The 22,255-nt window shown below is 35.4% G+C and overlaps 2 protein-coding genes across 25 annotated transcripts in view; one reads left to right on the top strand and one right to left on the bottom strand.

The window, feature by feature from the left end:
- Positions 1-1,868, bottom strand: part of BAZ2B (bromodomain adjacent to zinc finger domain 2B) — a 297,477-nt gene extending 295,609 nt beyond the window's left edge. For all 14 annotated transcript variants that reach the window (XM_072961031.1, XM_031678464.2, XM_031678462.2 and 11 more), the window contains exons 1-2: positions 1,678-1,868; positions 101-283 (exon numbers count right to left, since the gene is read on the bottom strand). The gene's annotated coding sequence lies outside the window, so the exon portion shown is untranslated. The remainder of the gene's footprint in view (positions 1-100; positions 284-1,677) is intronic.
- Positions 1,866-22,255, top strand: part of MARCHF7 (membrane associated ring-CH-type finger 7) — a 46,730-nt gene continuing 26,340 nt past the window's right edge. For 6 of the 11 annotated variants that reach the window (XR_004190062.2, XR_004190066.2, XR_001460219.3 and 3 more), the window contains exons 1-2: positions 1,866-2,022; positions 16,028-16,192. Coding sequence is in view for 4 of the 11 variants with exons in the window: in XM_031678471.2 (XP_031534331.1) it covers positions 16,040-16,192 (153 nt within the window). In the remaining 7 variants the exon portion in view is untranslated. Of the gene's footprint in view, positions 2,023-2,051; positions 2,180-16,027; positions 16,193-18,428; positions 18,575-22,255 lie in introns of those variants that run through there. The other 5 variants (XM_072961042.1, XM_072961043.1, XM_072961038.1 and 2 more) reach the window with 4 other exon arrangements.

Genomic DNA, 22,255 nt, shown 5'->3' on the forward strand with positions numbered 1-22,255 from the left:
AAGAATAAAAACATACTTATTTGTGGCCTTTATTTACTAGAATCAACAAGAAACTGGAGTCTGAAAGGTGTTTAGCATAGGAAATTGGTGTCACACTCACCTCTGCTGATATTATCAGTGTTGGGTGGGGATGAAGCCATAATCTGCCAAAATCTGAACCATCCTTGCCAGGTTTGGGGGTACTGTAGAAAAATTACCTCTACCAGGTCTAATTGGTAGCTCAGCAAAATGGTGCAGTCATTCCTCTTCACGTAGAATGTACTTAAGAGGCTGTTTAAGGGACCTATGTAATAAGCCCCAGAAAGATAATATTAGTAGTGATTTAGACATAGAATGTAGCTAACAATTATGGAATGTTTACTATGTTCCGGAAACTGATGCATTTTCTCATTTAATCCTCTCAACAACCGTATGGGTTATAGGTACTGTTATTAACCCAAGGTTAAGGAATTGCTCAAGACAACAAAGGAAGTAAGAGGCAAGGCTGATATTTGAATCCATGCAGTCTGGTGCTTCAGAGTGTGTATACCCATAGTCACAATGCTACAGGTTTACACTCAGACAGGCTGGAGAAAAAAAAAATCAGTTTCCTATAAAGGGCAAATTAATTTTCTCAAACTTGATCTCTATCCACTTTATCCCATACCAGATGGTTAATCTTCAAATCATATTTTAAAGTTACACTGGCATTTATGTGCCAATTTTAAATAATAATAATCTGTAATATTTTACAATTTACAATAGTGAAAATGGACAATCTGTTAGTCTCCAAGACACAGTGAAATAGGGATGATACTGACAGTGCACACCCTTCAAATGAAATGACAAAGAAATAATATAAATTTCATACTTCATTTATTAATTTTATTTAGATCTAATGAATTGCTTAAAACAACCTAATTAAATAGGTCAGTTTCCAAATCAAGTGCCATCAGTATGCCTCCAAGTTTCAGTAACTTATTTTTATCGGTGAAGTTTCGTTTGATACATTATTCAAAGCCTACGTTATCATCTAACTCCACAGAAATTGTGGCTTTTTCCTCTAACCTATTTCTTTTTATTCATTAGTATTCATTTACATCTTGGTTTATCACATTTACAGTGTTTTAAAGTTTCTTCTCATTCTCATCAGACCATTTACCTCACAATTTTCCTCCCTCTTTTTTAAATGGATGCATTTTTACTGTAAAACCTGTAGCTACACTACCAAAGATTAGTATCACGATTTTAAAAGACGACTGCAAAAGTACACCACCAGAAACACTGAATCACCACGAAGAACGAACAGTCCCGGATAAATCCGCTCTAACCCTTAAAGTGGAGGGCTCGCAGCCATCACATAGGGCAGGCAGGGAATGGGAGGAGGGGAGGTCGGAAAAGGCAGTGTTTGATTCAAGTCAGTAAACGTTCACTGCGCCACTCACCAAGCGCAAAAAAAAAAAAAAAAAAAAAGATGGGCGGAATTTCAAGCAGTGGGCCTGGCAGGTGTGCCGGGGGGCAAGAGCCTGTGGCGCGGACTCGGGCGCTGAGCAGCGGCAGGGTTGGATCGCCCCTCTCGCCCTTCGCCAGTCAGCTGAGGGCGGCCAACTAGGGCCTGGCCTCCAGAGCCCGGCTCCCGGGACCCACACTCGTCGGCCCAGCCGCCAGCCCGCCGGCCGACCAGCCGCAGCCGCTTACCGATGGCGCCTCGCTGCCTCCCCGGGGGCAGCCCTTCAACGGTTGCCGCAGTCAGAGCACCACCCCGTGGTGGGGTACGTCGAACCCTCCCGCAGCTCTCGGATCCACGCAGCGTCCCCACTCTCGCGAGAAGTCGGCGGAGTACGCGAAGTGGGAGGAGGAGAAGGGAGGGGCATTTAACGGTGGCGGCTGGTTCTGCGCCGGATTCGGGAGAGGGGCGGGCGCCATTGTGCTTCTCTTCCTACTTTTCTGCCTCGGTTAGAGGCCTAGAACTCCAGCAGGAAGGCGGTGGTTTGATCGCTGGGAGCGGGACGCGCCCTGTTCAGTACCAGCTCGGGAGCGAGGGTAATAAACTGCGGAGCTCGGGCTTCTCCGTCTTAGGGAGTTGGTTCTAGTCAAGGCCGCTGGTGGGGGAGGGGAGGAAACGAAGTGCAGGCCTGGGGACGCCGAGGCGGCTTCCTTCCTCTCGAGATGGGCGGAGGACCGTGATCCGGGACCGCGGGTACGAAGGGGGGCTGGGCGCAGGCCTCCTCTGCCGGTGGCCTTTCGTCCGACGGTGGAGTTTGTGACGGGTGGAGGGGGCAGGTTGTGCGTCTTCTTTACGGACGAGCGGCGGGTCAGGGCAAGGGGCTTGAGCCCTATTTTGGTCTTTGGCGGCCTCCTCTTCGATCCTGAGCCCTGCCGGGCAGTGTCACGAGTAAGGTATTTAATGAGCGAGCTATTGACGGCGGGGGAGGCTTTGGGTTCTACTTACCCAGCCTCGAACCGAAAGGACTTTGCCAACCTTAGATGAAGTAGAGATTTGCTTATTGATGATCGTCCCTGTTTTTGATATGCGTAATACTTTTGGATTTCTTTTGTATTGTGGTAAGTTGTATGTTCCTCAAGTTGAAATAGGTGGTGGTATGTATAAAAGCGGACCTGTTGGCGTAAGAAGTAAGAATATGAAAGACACCAGTAATAGAATACAATACTCCCTCATTTTGGTGAAACTGCGTAGTGAGGAAGAATGTGTACACACGCCAAAAATACTATACATTTTTCCCCTACGTACAGATGTAAATATATGGAGAACATCTCTGTCTTGGTAAAAACTTCATCGTGACTGATGTTTACTATTTAGAGTGAAGGTGCCAAGTGAAATCGAATTCAGTAAGTTTTTTTTTATCGGTTTTGTAGGATGTTTTAGGTATTTTTCTTTTTTCACTAGTAAAATAATTTAAAAATCTCCTCTTTTCTTGCACCCATCCATCCGTTTCTGTGTAGAACTAAGAGGTAAGGTTAAAGATGAATTTTTGATTTAAAAATCAAACGGTATACTGTTGTAAACAAAGAAGACACACAGTGTAACTAGATTTTTTCTTTACGTGAGCTAAAATTTTGTTGAGAAATGGGATCTATATTTTATTTACAGCTCTACAGCATTTTGTGAAACAGTGGTGTATGAGGCACTAGAGGCACGAAGATCTGGGTTTAAGTCTTGATTTCGCCAGTTATTTAACCTCTTTAAAATTCCTTAGAAGCATAGCAGTTAATTTCTAGAGTTGAGGTGAGGGTTAAATTACATAAAGTAGTGTGTAGCAGTCAACACATAATACTTGCAGAGTGAAGTTTTGGTGAATATAAACAATTGGAGTTGATAGTAAAGTCAAGTTGTTTGTATTTGTGCCTCCTGGTCAGAATTTTAAATTTTCCAATTTTACTCTCCGTGTAATACGTCCCTCAGAGTGCTGACTTCTTCTCCAACGCACAGTAATACATATTTATGTAAGTTCTGTACTACAGATATTTTTAGGTAAGAATTTTCCACAACTCTTCTTTTGCCCTAAACTATACCACAGATGTAAGCATAGTCCTCTGAGTTTTTTCCAAAATTGCAGCTGGGAACTACTGGGTCAGATGTCTTGAATAAGAATTATTAAAAATTACTACTTACTTAAATACAAGTGATTTCTTTTTCTGCCACGTTGACAAGAGAGCTTAATTTCCCAGAAAACACAAAGATGCCCCTGTATAGACATGCCCGTATACAAATGTTCTACATGAAGTTCTCAGATGTGTGAACATTGAAAAGTCATCCATTGCCCCAGTTTTTAATCAGCTCCATATCCGTTTCAACACAACTCTTCATTTAGTATATGTTAAGAATTGCCTGCTTAATTTTAAAGAAATAATTTTAATAGTGCAAAACTATCAATACAAAACACTTATTGATAATTTGTTATTTGTTATGTTTTAGCTACTAAATTAGGGCTTCACATCTTTACAAGAAGGAGCTTGACACAGCTTCTGCCTCCACAATTCACAATGTAATCATCAGACTAATGTGTAAACAAAAACTGCTTTTATCTTAGCGTTTAAGTGTATGAATATACTGTGGGAGTGCAGAGGATGGGTGTTTAAACTTGGGGAAATTTTTACAGGAAGTATTGCTTTTACTGAGATGTGAAGGATGATTAGGAATTTGATAAGGAAACTGCAAAGTCATAGTGTCATGGTTTGTTTTAGGACTGGCAAGTTTTTTCCCTGTAGCTGAAACAATTGAATGGAAGGTTAGAACATGACATGAAAGACCTTCTCTACTGTTTTGGAAAGTTAATGCTCAATGCTGTTGGGAATAAATAGCTCGTGTGTTCCTAAGCTAGATAAATGATTTTAAAATTATCTTTTTGGATACATCTTTCCGTTACTACAGACAATTAAATGCTAGTTAATAACATTGGGAAATGGGTAAGTGAAATGCACAGGCTTTCATCAAATCCCATTTTTAACCAACAAGTTAAACTTAACTGATTTACCTTTACCATATTAAACCTTTTAACTGTTAAGTAACTGAATCAACAACTGATCATATTAGTGTGATCACAGTTTAAAAGGAGTAAGATTTTGAGTTCTTTAGTGAATTCCACTTGAATTCACTAAAGCAGATCATAGTGAAATGATTTACCTTCTCACAGTTACTATTTTATAAAAATTCTGTCTTTTATTCGGTTCCTGATCATAAGATGAACCCAAAAAGGGGGAGCCAGGATAAAATGATAGTTGGGGAGTGGGCTGGGTTTTAATTTTCACTGATCTTAATTTTTAACTTTTCTACTCTGGTCTGAACTAATGTGGTCAAAGCTGGTTTTTCTTGTTCTCAAATATAATTTCTCTGTGCTCTACAGGTTAGACTAGATAAGTTGAACACCTGGTTTTAAAATTACCTACTGTCATACACCACTTTTGTCAGCAGCTTTAAGAAGACAAATTTTGAACCTTAAAAGCTAATTTTTATCTCTTCATTATGATCATTGCACTTCAGTGTAACATGTTTCCACTTTAAGAAAAAGCTCTAAAATTAGGTTTCCAATTATTGAATGAAGATTGAAACTTGACACAGATTTACAGATTAAATATAAATCTATTTTCAGATTAAGATATTGAACTTTTTTCTAGTTCTTTTTAATTGAAGTATAATTGGTTTACAACGTTGTGTTAATTTTTGGTGTACAGCATAGTGATCCAGTTATACATATACATATTCCTTTTCATATTCTTTTTCATTATTGGCTGTTACTAGGTTTTGAATATACTTCCCTATACTATACAGTAGGATGTTGTTTATTAGTTGTTATTTTTTAAGACTTGGGTGTATCTTTGTATCTTAAATATTTGTCAACTAAAAATCAAGAGACTTTTTTTTAACACGTTGATTGCCATTTCACCCAAACCTAGGTAACAGTTGGGTTTCCTCAGGGGCACCCAATCCACAGTGGGTGATCAACATTGAAAGACTCAAAAAGTTCTGTGCTTTCAAAGTGCTTTCCTCAGGTGACTGCCCTTGGTTCCTATGTCTCCATATTCACTAAGATCAGTAAAACACTAGGATTTCCCATTAAGAGAAAAAAAATTTTCCCCAGACCCAGGTTTTTTTAAACAAAAGAATATACTAATTAGAGGTAAATAATGGAGTTGTAACTATGTATATATTTCTGAAAGACTTGGCTATTGAAATACATTGGTATTTTGTGCAGTAACTCTGGCCTTCATACCACTGTGTAGTAATATGCTTTTGGTAATTCAGTAATATCAACTCCCCTGGATATTTAAGACAAAATCTAGTTAGACCCTAATATAGAATCAGAGTATCCTGAGACTGGCTGCATAATGATAATTGTAGGAAAGAAAAAGGATAAGTTATAAAGTTTTACTCTATTGCTACATAGCACACTACCTCAAAACCCTGAGGATTAAAACTACTGTTTACTTTTTTTTTTTTTTTTAATTCTCTGCACCGGTTGGGTAGTTCTGCTGATTTTGCCTGGATTCACTCATGTATCAGTATTCAGCTGGAGGATTTCTCAGGCTGGCAGGTCCAAGATGGTGTCACACTTCTAGTGCTTGGTGTTGGTTAAGATTTAGGCTTGCTTAATGTGATCTTTTATGACATGGGGGTCTCAAGACAGCATTCCAAGAGAGTGAAAGTGGAAGCTATAAGACTTCTTACAGCCTGGGAAATCATGTGTCACTTACACTACATTCTGTTAGAGTAAGTCTCACAAGGGTAGCCCATACTCAGGGGATGAGGAAATAAGATACCACCTCTTCCTGGGCAGACCAGCAGCATCAAAATACAAAGGGATGTGGGTATTCAGCTGGGAGGGATGCATAGCCATATTTTGTAATTCACCTCAGATTGCTTAGAACATTTTAAGAACAGACATTCTTAAAGATGTCATGATTGTGGTTTGCTTTAAAATAGAGGTTGGTAAAATCGTCATGTTGATAGTTGTTGAAGACTTGATTGGCACGTTGAGGCTCATTATTGTCTACTTTTGTGTATGTTCAAAAATTTTTCCTAGTTAAAAATTTTTTAAGACATATTCAGGTAATCTAAATTCCATTTTGTGAAGTGATTTTGACCTTATTTTCCATTTATTATTTACCAGAATAGTACTCCGTTGTTTAATGTTTACTACTTCCTTTGTGGTATGTTGATACTAGGGAGTATAAATCAGCAGTACTGCAATTTCGAAAGAGAATTATTCTTAGACATTTATAGATTTTATTGTAATGTGAGGTTAAAAAAGTGTACTTTTCATTTGCTAGTAATTGTTTCCCTTAATTAATAAAGTTAAGCCAAGTACATTAAAGAAATTTTGGAAAACTAACTATAAAGTAGAAAACAAAACCCAAATGGATATACAGTAAAATGTTAATAATGGTTATTTCTTCCTAATTTTGTATGCATATACTTATATAAGTACGGTTATAAGTTTTCTTTAATCCGCAACGGTTATCTTCCCATACGTAAATCTGAATGACTTTGGGAAGTCTTTTTACTATGTGTTAAAGACAAATTTCAAATAATGAAAAAGCCAAAATAATGTCTACTAAGCTATCTGTATGAAAATCTTTTAGCACTGATAATATTGTTTAAAAATAGCTAGTATTTGCTGAATATATACTGTGTGCCAGCAAAGCTTATGGTGTACCTCTGAAGTGGGTACTATTATTATTCCCATTTTGTACATGTAGATATCAAGCATTAAGAGAGATTAGGCCTAGAGTCACACTAAGTAAGGGAGAGACTTCAAAGCTTGCATTCTCAACTATCTTGTTTTTACAAATAGATACTGGCTTAGTTGCTAAAAAAAAAAAAATTGGGCAATTTATCTTGCCATACTTTTTCCTGTTTTGGAAAAATTACCTCTATTAATGAATGCATTTAAAATAAAGGGAAAGTCTTAGGTATAGGCTGTACACCTACTTGTTAATATGGATGGGCCTGGGGCCTTTTTTTAGTGTGGTTATTTGGTTTATGACTACTGTGTGACTCTTGACAGATCCTGAACAAGACTGTTACTGTAGGAATGGGACACAGTGATCTATAGAGTGATAGAAGAGGATACATGTTATTTAAGAGATCCCTTTTTAAGCAGAATCATTGAAAAACCTTTGAGCATTACACTGCTGATTCACTGATCTTAGGAATTAACAGCTTTCCAAATTTGGTAGACCAAAGATTCAAGTCCCAATTGGTAGGCAGCTTGTTGTGGTGCTCAGAGAAAGCATTACTCTTGAGTAGGGTAATATGTAGAACTCCTTTGCTCCAAGTGTTTTTCTTACACTACCTGAAGTTTTTCAGTTTACTTTCTCATAGTGCCCTAAATTCTACTAAATTAGACACTTAGTGGAGGGGGCCACTATGACTGATCAGATAAAAGGTACAGTTCAAGCAGAAGGCAAGGAATAGCATTTGTGTATAGGAAAAAGTAAAATCAGTGTAAGTGTTTGAAAAATCAGTCAGCCCATATTGCTTTCCTGGGTTTTCAGAACTATTTCCAGCATGCTTCTAGACCTCTTTTGGGCACTTCAGGCTACCTGTTTTTTTAAAAACCAGCTCATCTTGGGTACTTCCTTGTCCTCCACTCCCAACTCCCTACAAAAAAAAAAAAAAAGAAGAAGAAGAAGAAGAAAAGGGAAATGGAAAGGGGAGGGGGAAAAGGGGGCAAAGGGCAAATATTTGTTCTTCATCAGTACACTGAATAATCCCTCCCTCCCACCCCCCAACCCCGCCCAGTTGTTAGATAAATTCTTTTCTACCTGGGACGTGTTGAACCTACTTTCTATCCATGTATTTGTGCCCTCACTAATTTGTCTTGGAGCGAGTGTGTCTCTTCCTAATAACTTGTCCTTAATACTGATTTAGTTTAGGGAGTTTTTTGGTTTGTTTTAAGCTGACTCTTTTCCAAAAATTTTAGTAGCTACTGAGCCTGCTAAAGCCTGTAGCAGTAGTCTGTTTCCCATGGTTTCACAGATACAGTAAGATACTGTAAGAAATGCAGGAAGCTATATAAACCTATTATTAGCGCTAGGCAAAACTAAATTTTTTTGGACTAATTGTTTCATCTTTGTACACTCTTTAATTGCTTGTCAGGAACATAATTTCTGGGGTTCTTAGAAAAATAGCATACAACTTACTGGTGGTTAAAAAGCTTCAAAATCTGAGCAAAGGACACAACAATTTAGATATAATCTACCTTATGTGTGTATTTCCTTGAGAGTCTTTTCTGTTCCTCTCTCCCCTTCCATGCCTTCAGTTTCATCCCTCACACTCACATTATTTTCTGTTTTCCAGTTCTTCATGGTTTAGCGTCTTTATACTTTCTTCCTCTTCTTCTATTTTCAATCTTCAAAAGTCAACTCATAGGTTACTTCATTTGAAGTCTTTCTTATCTTGTTGGACCCTTTGGTTCCCCATCCAGTGCTCCAATAGCACTTTATAATTTTCTTAAGTGTAATTTTCAGCAGTCTGGTATGAATATCTAATCTAGATGCTAGTATAATTGCTAATTATTTTAGTTGGCATTTTGAGGGCTTCTTGACTATGATCAAATCAACTCAGCCAGTTCTCTTCAAATTTTTATTCTCTGCTGTAGTTCTTTCCTTCTGTACTTGTAATTAAATGTACAGTAGACTTTCTTACTCTTTCCTCAGTGTCTCTTAAACCCTGTATTGTATTTACCATCATCTGTTTTTCCATCCTTCATTCTGGATAATTTTCCTCTAGCCTGTTTCCCAGTTCCCTAGTTTTTCAGTTTTGTTAGGCTACTGGTAAAATGCATCAATTTCCCAGGTTGCTAAAATTAGGGCCATCTCTTCATCTGGTTCTGTTGACTCTTATCTTTTGACGATAAATTGATTTTTTTTCTGTTGTATTTTTGTGTCTTATAATTTTTGATTGAATGTGAAACATTGGAAATAATAGTAGAGACTGAGATAGATAATATTTATGCCTAGAAACAGGCATGCTCTTCTGTCAGACTGTTAGAGAGGTAGGTTGAGTTGGTTTAGTCTATAGTTCAGCTAGGTTTGAACTTTATTATTGCTTTATTTACTTTCAGAGTATTCCAGCAGCTACATGGTGCTTGGTATGAGGCTGGAGTGCTAGAGGATTTCTTTCAGTATTCTTTGATTAGCTTCAACTTCCTTCAGGTCCTGCATATCTGCACCGCAGAGGAGTCCAAGACACTAAGGCTGTTGTAACTCCCTTAGCAGTAGACTGCTCTTCTTATTTGGAGCAAAGCTCATGGTGAAAGGAGGTGTTCTTAGCTCTATGCATCCTTCTCCAGTTGTAGGCAGGGGCTCTGTGCCTGATCCTCAGACGTGGGGCTATCCCAAGATTTCTGCACTTCTCCCTGTCTCCTAGGATATAGAGTGCAGGCAGACCCTGCCGTCTCCACCCTACCAGGGTGAACTGGAACTAGGATTTTTTTAAGGTGGTAGAAAACAGTTGAAAGTTTCATTGGGAAATGGTGCTGGTGTTGTTACTAGTAGGATAAAATAGAAAAGAGGAAAGTGTGTCAGTTAATGATGAGTTCCCTTTAGACAAGGCCTAGTGTGCTATTATTAGAGACAAACTTTGTTGTTTTATCCAGAGTAGGCCTGATACTCAAGTAAAGGCTTGCTGAAAAACATTGTGAAATTCAGTTTAAATTTGTCTGCGTTCTAGTATAAGTTGTGAGATTAATTTTTCGGTTGCATTTAACATGTGACTGTGAGATCTTATTAACTTGAAGATAACACTGGGCACAGAATTTTGCATGTCAGGTAATGACATTGAATTATTTTAGGCTTTTTTAACCTTGACTAAAAGTTTAAGGTAATATTATTTCTGTAGAACAGATTTGAATTGTACTGTTTATAGATAGGAGAAACTTTTTTTGGTTTAAAGATTCTTTATAGTGTTTAACAAGCCATCAAAAACATCAGCTTGCTTAAAGAGTTCTTCAAAGGTTTCCTTGGAAACCAAGCAGAATGAAATTACTTATTGAAAATGTAGTTAAAAAGTTGTCAATTTTTTTTAGTAGCTAACAAACCACAGGTTTATGAGATAGACTACATAAATGTTAGAAGTCGTGTGAATACCTGTTTTCTACTCTTGTTGCTCAGTGTCAGTCACTATGGAAATGCCTCAAGGTAAGGGAACACTTAACAGTAAAAGACTGGTTGGGTAAACCAGCAGTTAAATATCAGCTTCAGAGAATCTTCACCCAAGAGACTTCATTTCAGAAGTTGAAAAGTTCCATATAGTAAAATCTCAAATATTGATCATAAGGATTTTGTGGCTTTGTGACTCATATTCTTTCTGCATTTGAAGTTGAAGTATGTTTTGGAGAATAAAAGATATGACCTCTCGGAGCTTTCAGTGCCTCAGCTTACACAGTTATAGATGTGTTTATAAGGAACATGAGCACACAAGTCCAGTGGACCTTTGATGCCTAGGACTTGAGTGAGGCTCCAGAAGTAAAAATAAGTGTGTTAATGTAAACTTCATAGCAATGATGAGTGCTAAATGCAAATTAAGTGACAAGGCATGGCAGACAGGCACAGATCTCTTCTGCTTATGCGCCACTATCCTAACTGACTTCACTTGTGAAACACAAGTTCTAAGATTAAATTATTGGTAATTTAAAGATGTCAGCAGAAGAGCTTTTAATCAAGTTCAGGGCCCTGTATGTCTGTACACTTATAAAACCAGCCCTGGTGATAAGTTTTTATCTTACCACTGAACAGAGGGAACGCTCAACTATCCAACTCTGAGATCAGATCTAAAGAAATTTGTATTTAAAGCAACTACATAGTGACAGAAGGAAAGTAAGAGACCATTATATTGACCATTGAGGAAAGATTGTACACATAAAATTTTTTTGTGTGCTTTACTCTTTAAGTCTTGGTTAAAAAGCATTGGGTGATTCAGATACTTTTTTTCCTGCTAGTCTTTTATTCTGTCTTAAACCTTATCCTTTAGAGCACTTACAGCTGTTTAAGTTGTATGGTTATTTGTGTAGTTTGTTCTCTACTAGGCTACAGCTTCTTCATAGTCACTATCTCAGTAGGTTCATTGTTGTCCCCTCTCCCCATCTCCTTGTTTAGTATTCAATTAATGTGCCTAGCACACGTTAAGTATGTAAATAAACTATTGCTTAATAAATGAACTTGAAAAGATGCCTCATAGTACCTTGTAATTGGTCTGGTAGAATTTTTTAAAGACTGTACATTTTATTTTATTTTTTAACTATTTTTGTGCTTTTGACCTACAACTTACACAATCAAATTATGTAAGTTTTTCTGGTAACACCTACATTGTGAAAACTCAATCAGTTTATGTAGAGAAGTTGCCAAAAATAGTTTCATGCAGTATAAATTATAGCTCTCAGAGGACTCTGCCTCTTTGCCTTCTCCCAAGCGGTTTGTTTTGAGCAGATTTCCTACCAGGTTAGTTTCATTCTGCAAGTAAGTCTGCAAGTAAGAATTGTGTGTAAATATAATCAAAGTAAACTATGAGAGGTATGGTTAAGAAGCATTATTGTTGAAGAACCATCCATAGGCCTGTGTCTTAAAAAACATTGTCTCCCTGTTTAAAATCCTTAACAAGTACAGTTCTTGTTTAGTATTTTTATAGCCTCCTTGATAAAATAAGACATCTGCTACTTGTAAAATTATTTATGGGCTTTTGCAGTCAGTTTTTAACCATTAATAATCTTTCTGCTAGCGTATGCCTTCTTTAAATGTCCAATTCATGATTGACCTTTTTGATAAAAAATTTTTGTAGATGTATGTATAGAATTTATAAGAAGCTGAACGTAGGAAAGATTTATGTTAGGTGATCATATGTGTGCTTTATCATCCAAACCAGGCCACTTTTAAGAGACAACGCAAGCACTATTAATAATTGTCCCGGGATAATGAGTACAAATTAGGGCTTTTCTGACCACAAACCGTGGCTGTTCTAGGCAAACCAGGAAATATGGTCATCCTATTTAAAAGGAAAACAGCAGTCCTTTGCCTTTACCTCATTACCAGTCCCACTTTCCATGGGCATCAGTCCTCATGTTTTAGCTGTTTTAGGATTTACCTTCATATTTCTGAATGATGTGTTTATACTGGTTTTTTTTTATGTGTTTATACTATTGATGGTTTTTCGATATTATATATGTGCTTTTTTATTTATCCTGTCCTTCCCCTTCCCACCTCCATCAGACAGCATGTTTGTAGCAAGACTGTTGATGCAGTAGTCTATGTTTACACTATTTCAAATATGTAAATTTTAAAGAGATCACTCAAACACTGCAGTATTGCCTTTCTTGAACAATAGCTCTATTTTCCCACATCACAATATTAATGTATTGAATTGCTATTTGCTTTAAGTACTCAGCATTTTTTCCCATTGGTTCATCATCTCTGCCGTGTGCCAGAATAGTTTCCATATAATGCTATTTTTTCCTTAGAACTTTGCTTTGATTATCTGTGATACTGTTCCAGTCTTGATCATTTGCTCCCTATGCTTTCTACATGCCTTTGTAACTATTTTCTGGTTTCTGTGTCTGACTCTTTCATTCTTTACACTCCCATTTTCCTAAGACATGATCTTCATTACCTTCCTATGGTTTTGTCTTCTTTTTTTGATTGTTTTTTAAAAGCTTGCATGTCCGAAAATTTGTTTTTCTCCACTTCACATTTCACCGCTAGACTAGTTATTTTTCTCAGTAGTACAAACATTGCTTTTTGTCTTAAAAGTTTTTAAACTTGTGATTAAGAAGCCATTCTGATTGATTACTCTTCTTTTGTACATAACCCATTTTTTCACTCTTGTAAATTATAGGATTTTCTCTTTATTTCCAGTGTTCTGAAATTCAAGATGGTAATTGGTGCTTAGTGTTGGTCTTTTTTCTTTGATCCTACTAGTTACTCTTGACCTCTTTCAATGTGGAGATTCGTGTCCTCCAATTCTAGAAAGGTTCTTTCATTTCTTTGGTAATTTTCTCTCCATTTTCTTTTCTCTCTCTTTTACAAACATAATTATAGTCAAATGATAGATAACTATTCTTATTTTATGAATGAATGTCTTTTGATCTTTTTGAGGATGATTAATTAGCTCCTTTCCTCAAATTTTCTCTTAAGTTCCTTTTTTTGTTGTTTACTTTGGCTTTTGTTTTATATTGGAAGTTTTCCTTGGATACCTAGTCATCCTTGATGTTTGTCTATTAGAGGGAAGCACTAAAGAAGCTGATTAGAAACTTGATTTCTAGTAGACTTTGCTGTGGGTAGGATGGTCTAATGACAAATTAACTTTGTAATTGGGAGCATTCCAAATGTCAGTATCAAGAAATCTCTGGTGTTTTGTTTGGTGATCCAACAGTAAATCTCTTGGTTTTTGACAGCATTATAGAAGCAGGACCAGGAAAGCGTTTTTGGGTCTCAACATTGAGTATATAGATTTTCTTTTATTCCTTATACTTACCTGTGCAGAGATGATTATATATTTAGGGTGGGGGGGGAAATTGCCTGGGAGATCCTTATTCTCTAGAGAATAAATATCCTATATTTGGAAGAGTGGAGCTTGGGAAGAATTACTCTGGGTTTTACTGCTCCAACTACAGATTTTAATTCAACAACTCATTTTCAACCCCATGCATCACTCCTTTTTTAATGTACCTTATATCTTCACATCTTGATTCTTCCTAGGATGCTAAGGTCAACTGCTTTGCTTCCAGTTCCTACCTCTTCTAAAAAGTATCTAGGGTGTAGTTTTATACTCTCCTGAATTATTCTGCCTCTCCTCCAACTTTGGATTTTCCAAATATACATTGAAACCTCTTGCCTTTTATGTTCTTTTCCTGTTTTTTTTTTTTCATGGTTCAAGTTTTTGGAGTCATTTACTGTGGTTTTATAGAGGTTTTAGAAAGAGGGGCTAAAATAGATGCATAAGGGTAACCTGTTGTGTTTAACTGGAACTTAGAAGCTGACCTTTTCTGATAAGTAAGCTTTCTTTGATTTAATCATGTCCCATAGTATAGCTTTTACTCTAGTTTCTCGTTAGCTGGATATCCTTAGTCGAATACTTTTAATTGATACTGGGCTTGTGTTATATCTTTTTGATGTTTGTTGTATATCTCCTACTGCAATAGACCATACGTTTTCTTGATGTTTTTGCTCTCTTCGTCCTCTTTTCTGTCATTGTCTGATACTGTGTTTCTGAGACAAATATTATGGAAAATGGAAATCTTTTGTAGTAACTTTTAAGGTAAAAAGAGGTGACTGTTCCAAAACTTAGTTGATAAGTTAATGAGGTTACATGCTGAAAATGAATTAGATATTTTTAACTAAATTGTTTAAATTTGAATGTTTTAATAAAGTAAATGCACCTATCTAAGCTGCATATCAGACAAGTGAAGTGCATCTGCTTGTACTTTTCTTAATTTTAATCCACTACAAGAATAATAAGGGAACAATTTTTGACCTTGAAAGTGGGTAATTGGGGGAATTGGAAGAGATATTGTGGTTTCTTTTTATTGCTACTTTCTTTTGTCCTTCTCTTTTTACTCTCAAGACTGGTGGCATCTCAGTTGTCCAGAAGCCTCACTGTAAATTCTTTCCCAAGAAAACTTTAAAAGATTTTTTTAATTTATAAAATTAATATTTTTATAAAAGCTCTACTATAATAGCCTAAAGCTGGAAACAATCCAGTGTCCATCCACAGTAGAATAGACAAATAAATTGTATGTATTGATAATGGAATATTATATAAACCAATTAGGGTGAACTTACTATAGCTGCGTGCAACAGCATGAATTAATCTCACAAATACAATGTTGAGCAAGTAAAACAAGATGTAAAAGAGTACATGTTGTATGAATCCTTTTATATGTAGAGTTAAAAATCATCCATAGCTAATGGTGAATCTTGGCCTGTGTCAAGGAATATTTAGTGATGAAAACTTAGAAATTATTCTCAGATTTTGGAAGGGGAGACAGGAAAACAAATTACAGCATATAGTATGATGTCTTAATAAAAGTATATACAAAGTGGAAGCACACTTGACCTTGTTTTAAGACTATGACCAGGAATTGAATGGGGAAGTATAGACTTCGCATGCACATACAAAGGCCTGTGAGAGTGTCCAAGTGTTAAGGAGTGTATAGATATTACAACATAGCTAATGTTCATGGTGAAAGTATTGAACTTTGAGAATAATAAGAGTCAAGGGCAGATTCATGTAGGATTTTATAGAGATACAGAGAATTGAACTGAGTAAAGGAAAGAGCTCAGGCTTTAGAAACAGCAAACCTCAGTTTGTTACTACACTTTAATCATGTTTGCTTCATTTTATGGACCATGGGGGAACCTTTGATGGACTTCAGACCTTTGCCTTGTAGAGAAGGGCGATGATAGTCTCACAATTTCATACCGGATAAATCTGCATGGTTAATTCTTGGTTTGGGCTGATCATTAAGGAGAGGATTAAGAATCAAAAGTTTGCATGTTTTCCCAAACGCTGTTACTCAAAATTTGCATTTCACAGGAAACCTTAAGAATGGAGTCTAAACATTCAAGGATTCCAAGAAGAATTTCTGTTCAACCCTCTGACTCTTTAAGTGCTAGGATGATGTCTGGAAGCAGAGGAAGTAGTTTAAATGATACCTATCACTCAAGGGACTCTTCGTTTAGACTGGATTCTGAATATCAGGTAACATCTTAATTTGAAATACGGGTACAGCCTCATTTTCAAAATCCTTGGGGGCATGATTTTCCGGATTTTAAAAAAGTGGTAGAGTATGTTTATAACATTGAGCTGGATTTGAGGCATCCTGTAATCAAAATATTAATCTGTCTGCAGCAAAATGAATGAATGTTCACACCAAGTAGCAAAAGCTTAATGTTTTTCAATCTTTTGGACTTAAGAATTATGAGTAAGGATTGTGGTCATATATAAAATGTTCATACTTTGCAAAGACAGAAACCTTATTACTTAAAAACATTGAAGTATCAATTTAAATTAACAGGCTGTCTTTTGGTGAAGATACATCACTAACAGTCTTTTACATGAATTTTGGCGTTTTATTTTTATGATTAGTAGTGAGTTTGCATTGGTTTATAATCTACATAAAGTCATAAACTATTCTTATGTAGCTAATTTTCCTTAGGACCAGAATAGCACTTTGGTTTTTCAAATAGGTTATTAGTGTTATAACAAAATGGTTGTAGTATAAAACAGTATAAACCTCAGAAGGCATGGTTTGCAGGTGTAAAGAAATTTATCTTGCTTGTCTTTCAAATTTAAGTTTATTGCATAATTGATTGAACACCTAATTAAATCATGTGATTTGCAAAAGTCCAATGTTTAGGTAACTGAATCTAAGAATCCTTCAGTGAAAATGTGTTGAAGCCTTACAAATTATATATTTATATGTCATGCAGTGTTCTGTATGACAGAGTCATTTTAAAGTACTTCTGCACACATAAGCATTTTACAAAATGTTAAAAGAAAGACAAATGAAATAGAATAACTTCTCTAAAATGCCCCTATCTACTGCTCACTTGCTGACTTTATATGTACTGTTTACTTGGACTTTATTTTAAATGTTGTTTGGTACTGTGTTTTGTTTTGTTTTGTTTTGTTTTGTTTTTTCACTCTGTTGCTAGGTAAGTGTATGCTTGCCAGAGGTACAGAATCACATATTTTGCATTCTGTAGGAGTGCTGTAGGTTAAACGATTGACTTATTAAGAGCACAGAACTGGGGTTTTTTTTCCCCCATTGATAAAATTTTGTTTACTGATCTATGTCAGATTTTTCACGTAGCTTATTAGTGAGAAACACAGACTCTGAAACTAGGCTGAAAGTCTTGAATATATTTTAAAAATGTATTGACATTCACTTTAAAATACAGCTATTTTCAGACTTTTTCTTAGAACTTGTTCTTAATGTCATAGATTATTCCAAAAGTATAATTTTTCATTGTGGAAGTTTAATAAATACAAGTATGAAAAAAAAACTTTTAAGTCTTTTATTGATTTTAGCAAGATTAATCAGTTTTGTAAATTTGGGGGTTTTTCTTAAGGTTTTTCAGCTACTTTAAATGACTTCCAGTCTTTTTTTCTAAGTGGGTTATAAGAACATTTCCAATCTTAAGTCTATTCCTAGGCTGCTTTGCTCTTTTAATTTTGATTTAGAAACTGAAATTCCTGTGTTCTTGAGCAAAATGCTTTACTTTTCTGTTTCCTCGCGATAATGGTAATTTCCTCATACAGTATACAGTTACTTTTAAGACTAATTTAAAGAAATAATACTTGTAAACCACTTAGAACAACAGTGCCTGGAATTTAGAGAAGAATTCGGATGTTACCAATTATAATGATGGTGATTGTTATTGCTACTCTTATCTCCTGGCTTTACATTGGTTTAAGTAGATAATATTTTTAGGGTATAGTATACTATGTTATCAGAATATTTAAATTATATCACACATTTAGTTTTATTTAATGTTCTTAAGATTACTCAGCTAGATGTGTATTTAATGAATAAAAAAGACCTTTGAATTTCAAAGGGAACTTCTGTTAATTGCTGATTATTTTCTCACTCACACAACACTGTCCTTCTTCATCACACTTAGTGAACCTAAAGCTTCAGATAGGAGGGTGAGGACAGGGCATAACAGAGCAATCTCATTTTTATTAAGGATCACATAATATGAAGATACCTTATTTATACAGTACTTGACATTTGGCAGAACATTTTTCACTTTTAATTTTAGTTAAATAGGACAGATGCTTTTGTCATTTCATAAAAGGATCTGAAATCTGGAAAGATAAGTGGTATCTCCCAGTCACATGATTTTTATACAGTGTGCCTGAGCTTAAGAATGTAAGACTTATAGATAACATTGTCTCTTTGAGTAATCTAGGTTCTAAGTTCCAAACAGTTGATTTTCTAAATATCTTTTTGTTCTTGGTCATTTGTAAACTAGGCTGCCTGTGTTATTAATCTTGCTGATATTTCTGTAATTCCATCTTTAAATCTTTTTTACAATTTGAATGGTGGAAAACTGATCATCTTATCGTTTGGTAACAGTAAGTAGAATTTTAGATATTTTTGGAAAGAAAATTTAATTTCTGTTATATTGTTAAAAGTAAAAATCTGGGATTATTCTGTGACTATGTAATTATTTTTGTTACTTTTATATATTTTTTGGTAACTTAAGCAACCCCTAATCCCACTTTTTGCTTTTTGGAGAGATTGATTACTTTTAATATGAAATAATAAAATAGGCTTTTTATGGAGGTTCTAGGTACTTTCTTACAATTATTTTTGTCTTTTTCTAGTTTATATATTAACTGTTACAGATGTTAGTACCATTGCATATTTTGCAATAATAAGTATTCTCAAGAATTAGAAGAATCAGTGGCTATTAACGTTTTTTTTTTTGTTTTGGCTTGTTTATGTTACGAAGGTAGCTGCCAAGGAAATACATACATGCATATGTACATATGTACACAGGTAAACAAGAAAATGAAAATAGTTTTAAATGGAATGGGGAAAAATATAGATAATACTGAGAGTGGGTCCAGGTTGGTTGTAACAATGATAGGCATTTGTAAGTTCTGCACTACTCTAAAGTTAAACCTGGGCTCTTGTTTTGGGTGTCAGAGATATCACAGGGAAGCTCAATTCGATCTGTAAGGTGTTTTGTTCATAAGGGAAGGGAAGCCATGTTTGGTAGTTTGGTCTGAAAGGTGACAGTGTTGAAATATAAATCAGAAACCCTGCAGCTTGCCTACTCAAAGTGTACAAGTCAGTGGTTTTTAGTGGGTTCACAGAATTGTACAAACCATCATCATAGTCAATTTTAGAACCTTTCATTACCTCAAGAGAGTATCCTAGATCCTTTAGCTATCACTGCACTGTTTTCTTTCCTCTCCCCGCTCGGAACTGAGCAACCACTAACCTAGTTTCTGCCTCTAGATTTCCCTATTTTGGACTTTCATGTTCATGAGTAGAAACATTCTGTATGGTCTTTATGTGACTAGCTTCTCTCACTTAGCATATTTTTTAAGGTTCATCTACATGACGATAGCATGTATCAGCACTTCATTTCTTTTTATGGTTGAATAGCAGTTATGTATGAGGGTTCTGATCTCTATTCATCCTTGTCTGTACTTGCCTTACGTTTTAATTCTAACCATCCTGTCATGTGTGTGAAGTAGTATCTCATAGTTTTCATTTGGATTGCCTTGATGACTCATGATGTTGAGCATCTCCTCATTGCTAACTGGCTGTTTTTATATGTGTAAAGAAATATCTAGTCAGATCTTTTGCTCATTTTTAAATTGGGTTGTTTGTCATTTTATTAATTAATTGTAAGAGCTTTTGATTTCAAATTCCACTTTTTCATTCTGGGTATAAAGAAAGGAAAACAATTGACTTCTGTTTATTAACCTTGTATACTGCAACCGTACTATAATTATTTGTTAGTTCCAGGAGTTTTTTGGTCAGTTCTTTCAGATTTTCTACATAGATAATCATGTCACCTACAATCTTCCTTCCTAATTTATATACATTTTATTTTTTTTTTGCCTTATTTCATTAGCTATAACTTCCAGTACAGTGTTGGAAAAGAGTGGTAAAATGAAAATAACAATGATTGGAAGATAAGCAAATGAAATAGAGACTAAAAAGATATGTGAAACTAAGAGGTGACCTTTTGAAAAGATAAACAAAATAGACATATCTTTAGCTAGACTCACCAAGAAAAAAATGACTCAAATAAAATAAAATATGAAAGAGGAGATGTTATAAATGATACCACAAAAATAAAAAGAATCATAAGGGACTACTGTGAGCAATTATACAGCAAAAGATTGGACAACCTATAAGAAATGGATAAATTCCTAGAAACACAAAACCTACGAAGACTGAATCATGAAGAAATAGAAGATCTAAACAGAGCAGTGATAAGTAAGGAGGTCTAATCATAATCAAAAACTCCCCAACAAAAAAGTCCAGGATCAGATCACTTCACTTGTGAATTCTACCGAACATTTAAAGAAGAATTTCTCAAACTCTTCCAAAAAATAGAAGAGGGGGTAATACTCCTAAACTCTTCCTGTGAAGCCAGTACTACCCTGATGCCGACTCTAGATAAGGACACTGCAAGAAAAGAAAATTAAAGGCCAGTATCTGTGGTGAACATAAATGCAAAAGTCCTCAACAAATTAGCAAACTGAATTCAAAAATACATTAAAGGGATCATGTACCATGGTCAAGTGAAATTTATCCCTGGGGTGCAAGAAAGATGGTTTGTAATAAAAACTCAACAAAATGGGTGCTGAGGGAACGCACTTGAATGTAATAAAAGTCATATATGACAAGCCCATAGCTAGTATCATATTAAATGGTGAAATCCAGAAAACTTTTCCCCTAAGATCAGAAACAAGATCAGATAATGATGCCACTCTCACCACCTTTTTTCAGTGTATTATCAGAAGTCCTAGCCATGGCAGTCAGACAGTGTAGTAAAAGGAATTCAGATTGAAAAGGAAGAAGTAAAAATGTCATTTGCAGATGATACGATTCTATATATAGAAAAACCTAAAGGTTCCATCAAAAAACTGTTAGAACTAATAAATGAATTCAGTAAAGTTGCAAGATGCAAAGTCGGTACACAAAAATCTGTTGTGTTTCTATACACTAATACAAGCTATCAGAAAGAGAAATTAAGAAAACAGTCCAACTTACAGTTGCATAAAAAAAAAAAAGTACTTGGGAGTAAATTTAACCATGGAGATGAAAGACCTCTACCTTGAAAACTGTAAAAACATTGATGAAAGAAATTAAAGAAAACACAAATAAATGGAAAGATATTCCATGCTCGTGGATTGGAAGAATTAATACTCTTAAAATATCCACACATACGTCGAAGTAATGTACAAAATGAGTGAAGGTCAAAAGGTACAGATTTCCAGTTATAAAATAAGTCATGGGGATGTTGTGTACAGAATGGTGACTATAATTAATAATACTATGTTACATATTTGAAAATTGCTGAAAGAGTAGACCTTAAAAATTCTCACAAGGAAAAAAATTGTAACTTTGTAATGGGAAATTTTAACTAGAATGATTATGTGATTGTGTTGTTCATTTCACCATATATATACATATATATATACATGTATACACACATATATAGTTATTATGTGGTACAGGTGAAACTCATAATATTATTGTCAATTATATGTCAGTTTTTTTTAAACAAAGAAGAAAAAAGCAGTGCCTTGTACCTGATCTTAATGAAAAAGCTTTTAAGTTTCTATTGAATACAGTGTCTTATCTTGTTTAAGTCTTTAAGCCATTTGAGTTTATTTTTGTGTATGGTGTGAGGTAGTGTTCTAATGTAATTGATTTGCATGTGGCTGTCCAGTTTTCCTGGACATTTTCTGACATAAATCTTAGCATTGTTCTCCTAGGGCAGTCTACTCAGGCATTAGAAATAAAAGCAAAAATAAACAAGTGGGACCTAATTAAACTTACAAGCTTTTGCATAAAGGAAACCATAAGCAAAACAAAAAGACAACCTATGGATTGGGAGAAAATACTTGCAAATGATGTGACTGACCAGGGCTTAATTTCCAGAATATATAAACAGCTCATACAACTTAATAGCAAGAACAACAAAAAATAACCCAATCCAAAAATGGGCAGAAGACCTAAGTAAGCAGTGCTCTAATGAAGACATACGAATGGCCAAAAGGCAC

Source organism: Vicugna pacos, chromosome 5, assembly GCF_048564905.1.
Source record: "Vicugna pacos chromosome 5, VicPac4, whole genome shotgun sequence".
Classification (NCBI taxonomy): Eukaryota; Metazoa; Chordata; class Mammalia; order Artiodactyla; family Camelidae; genus Vicugna; species Vicugna pacos.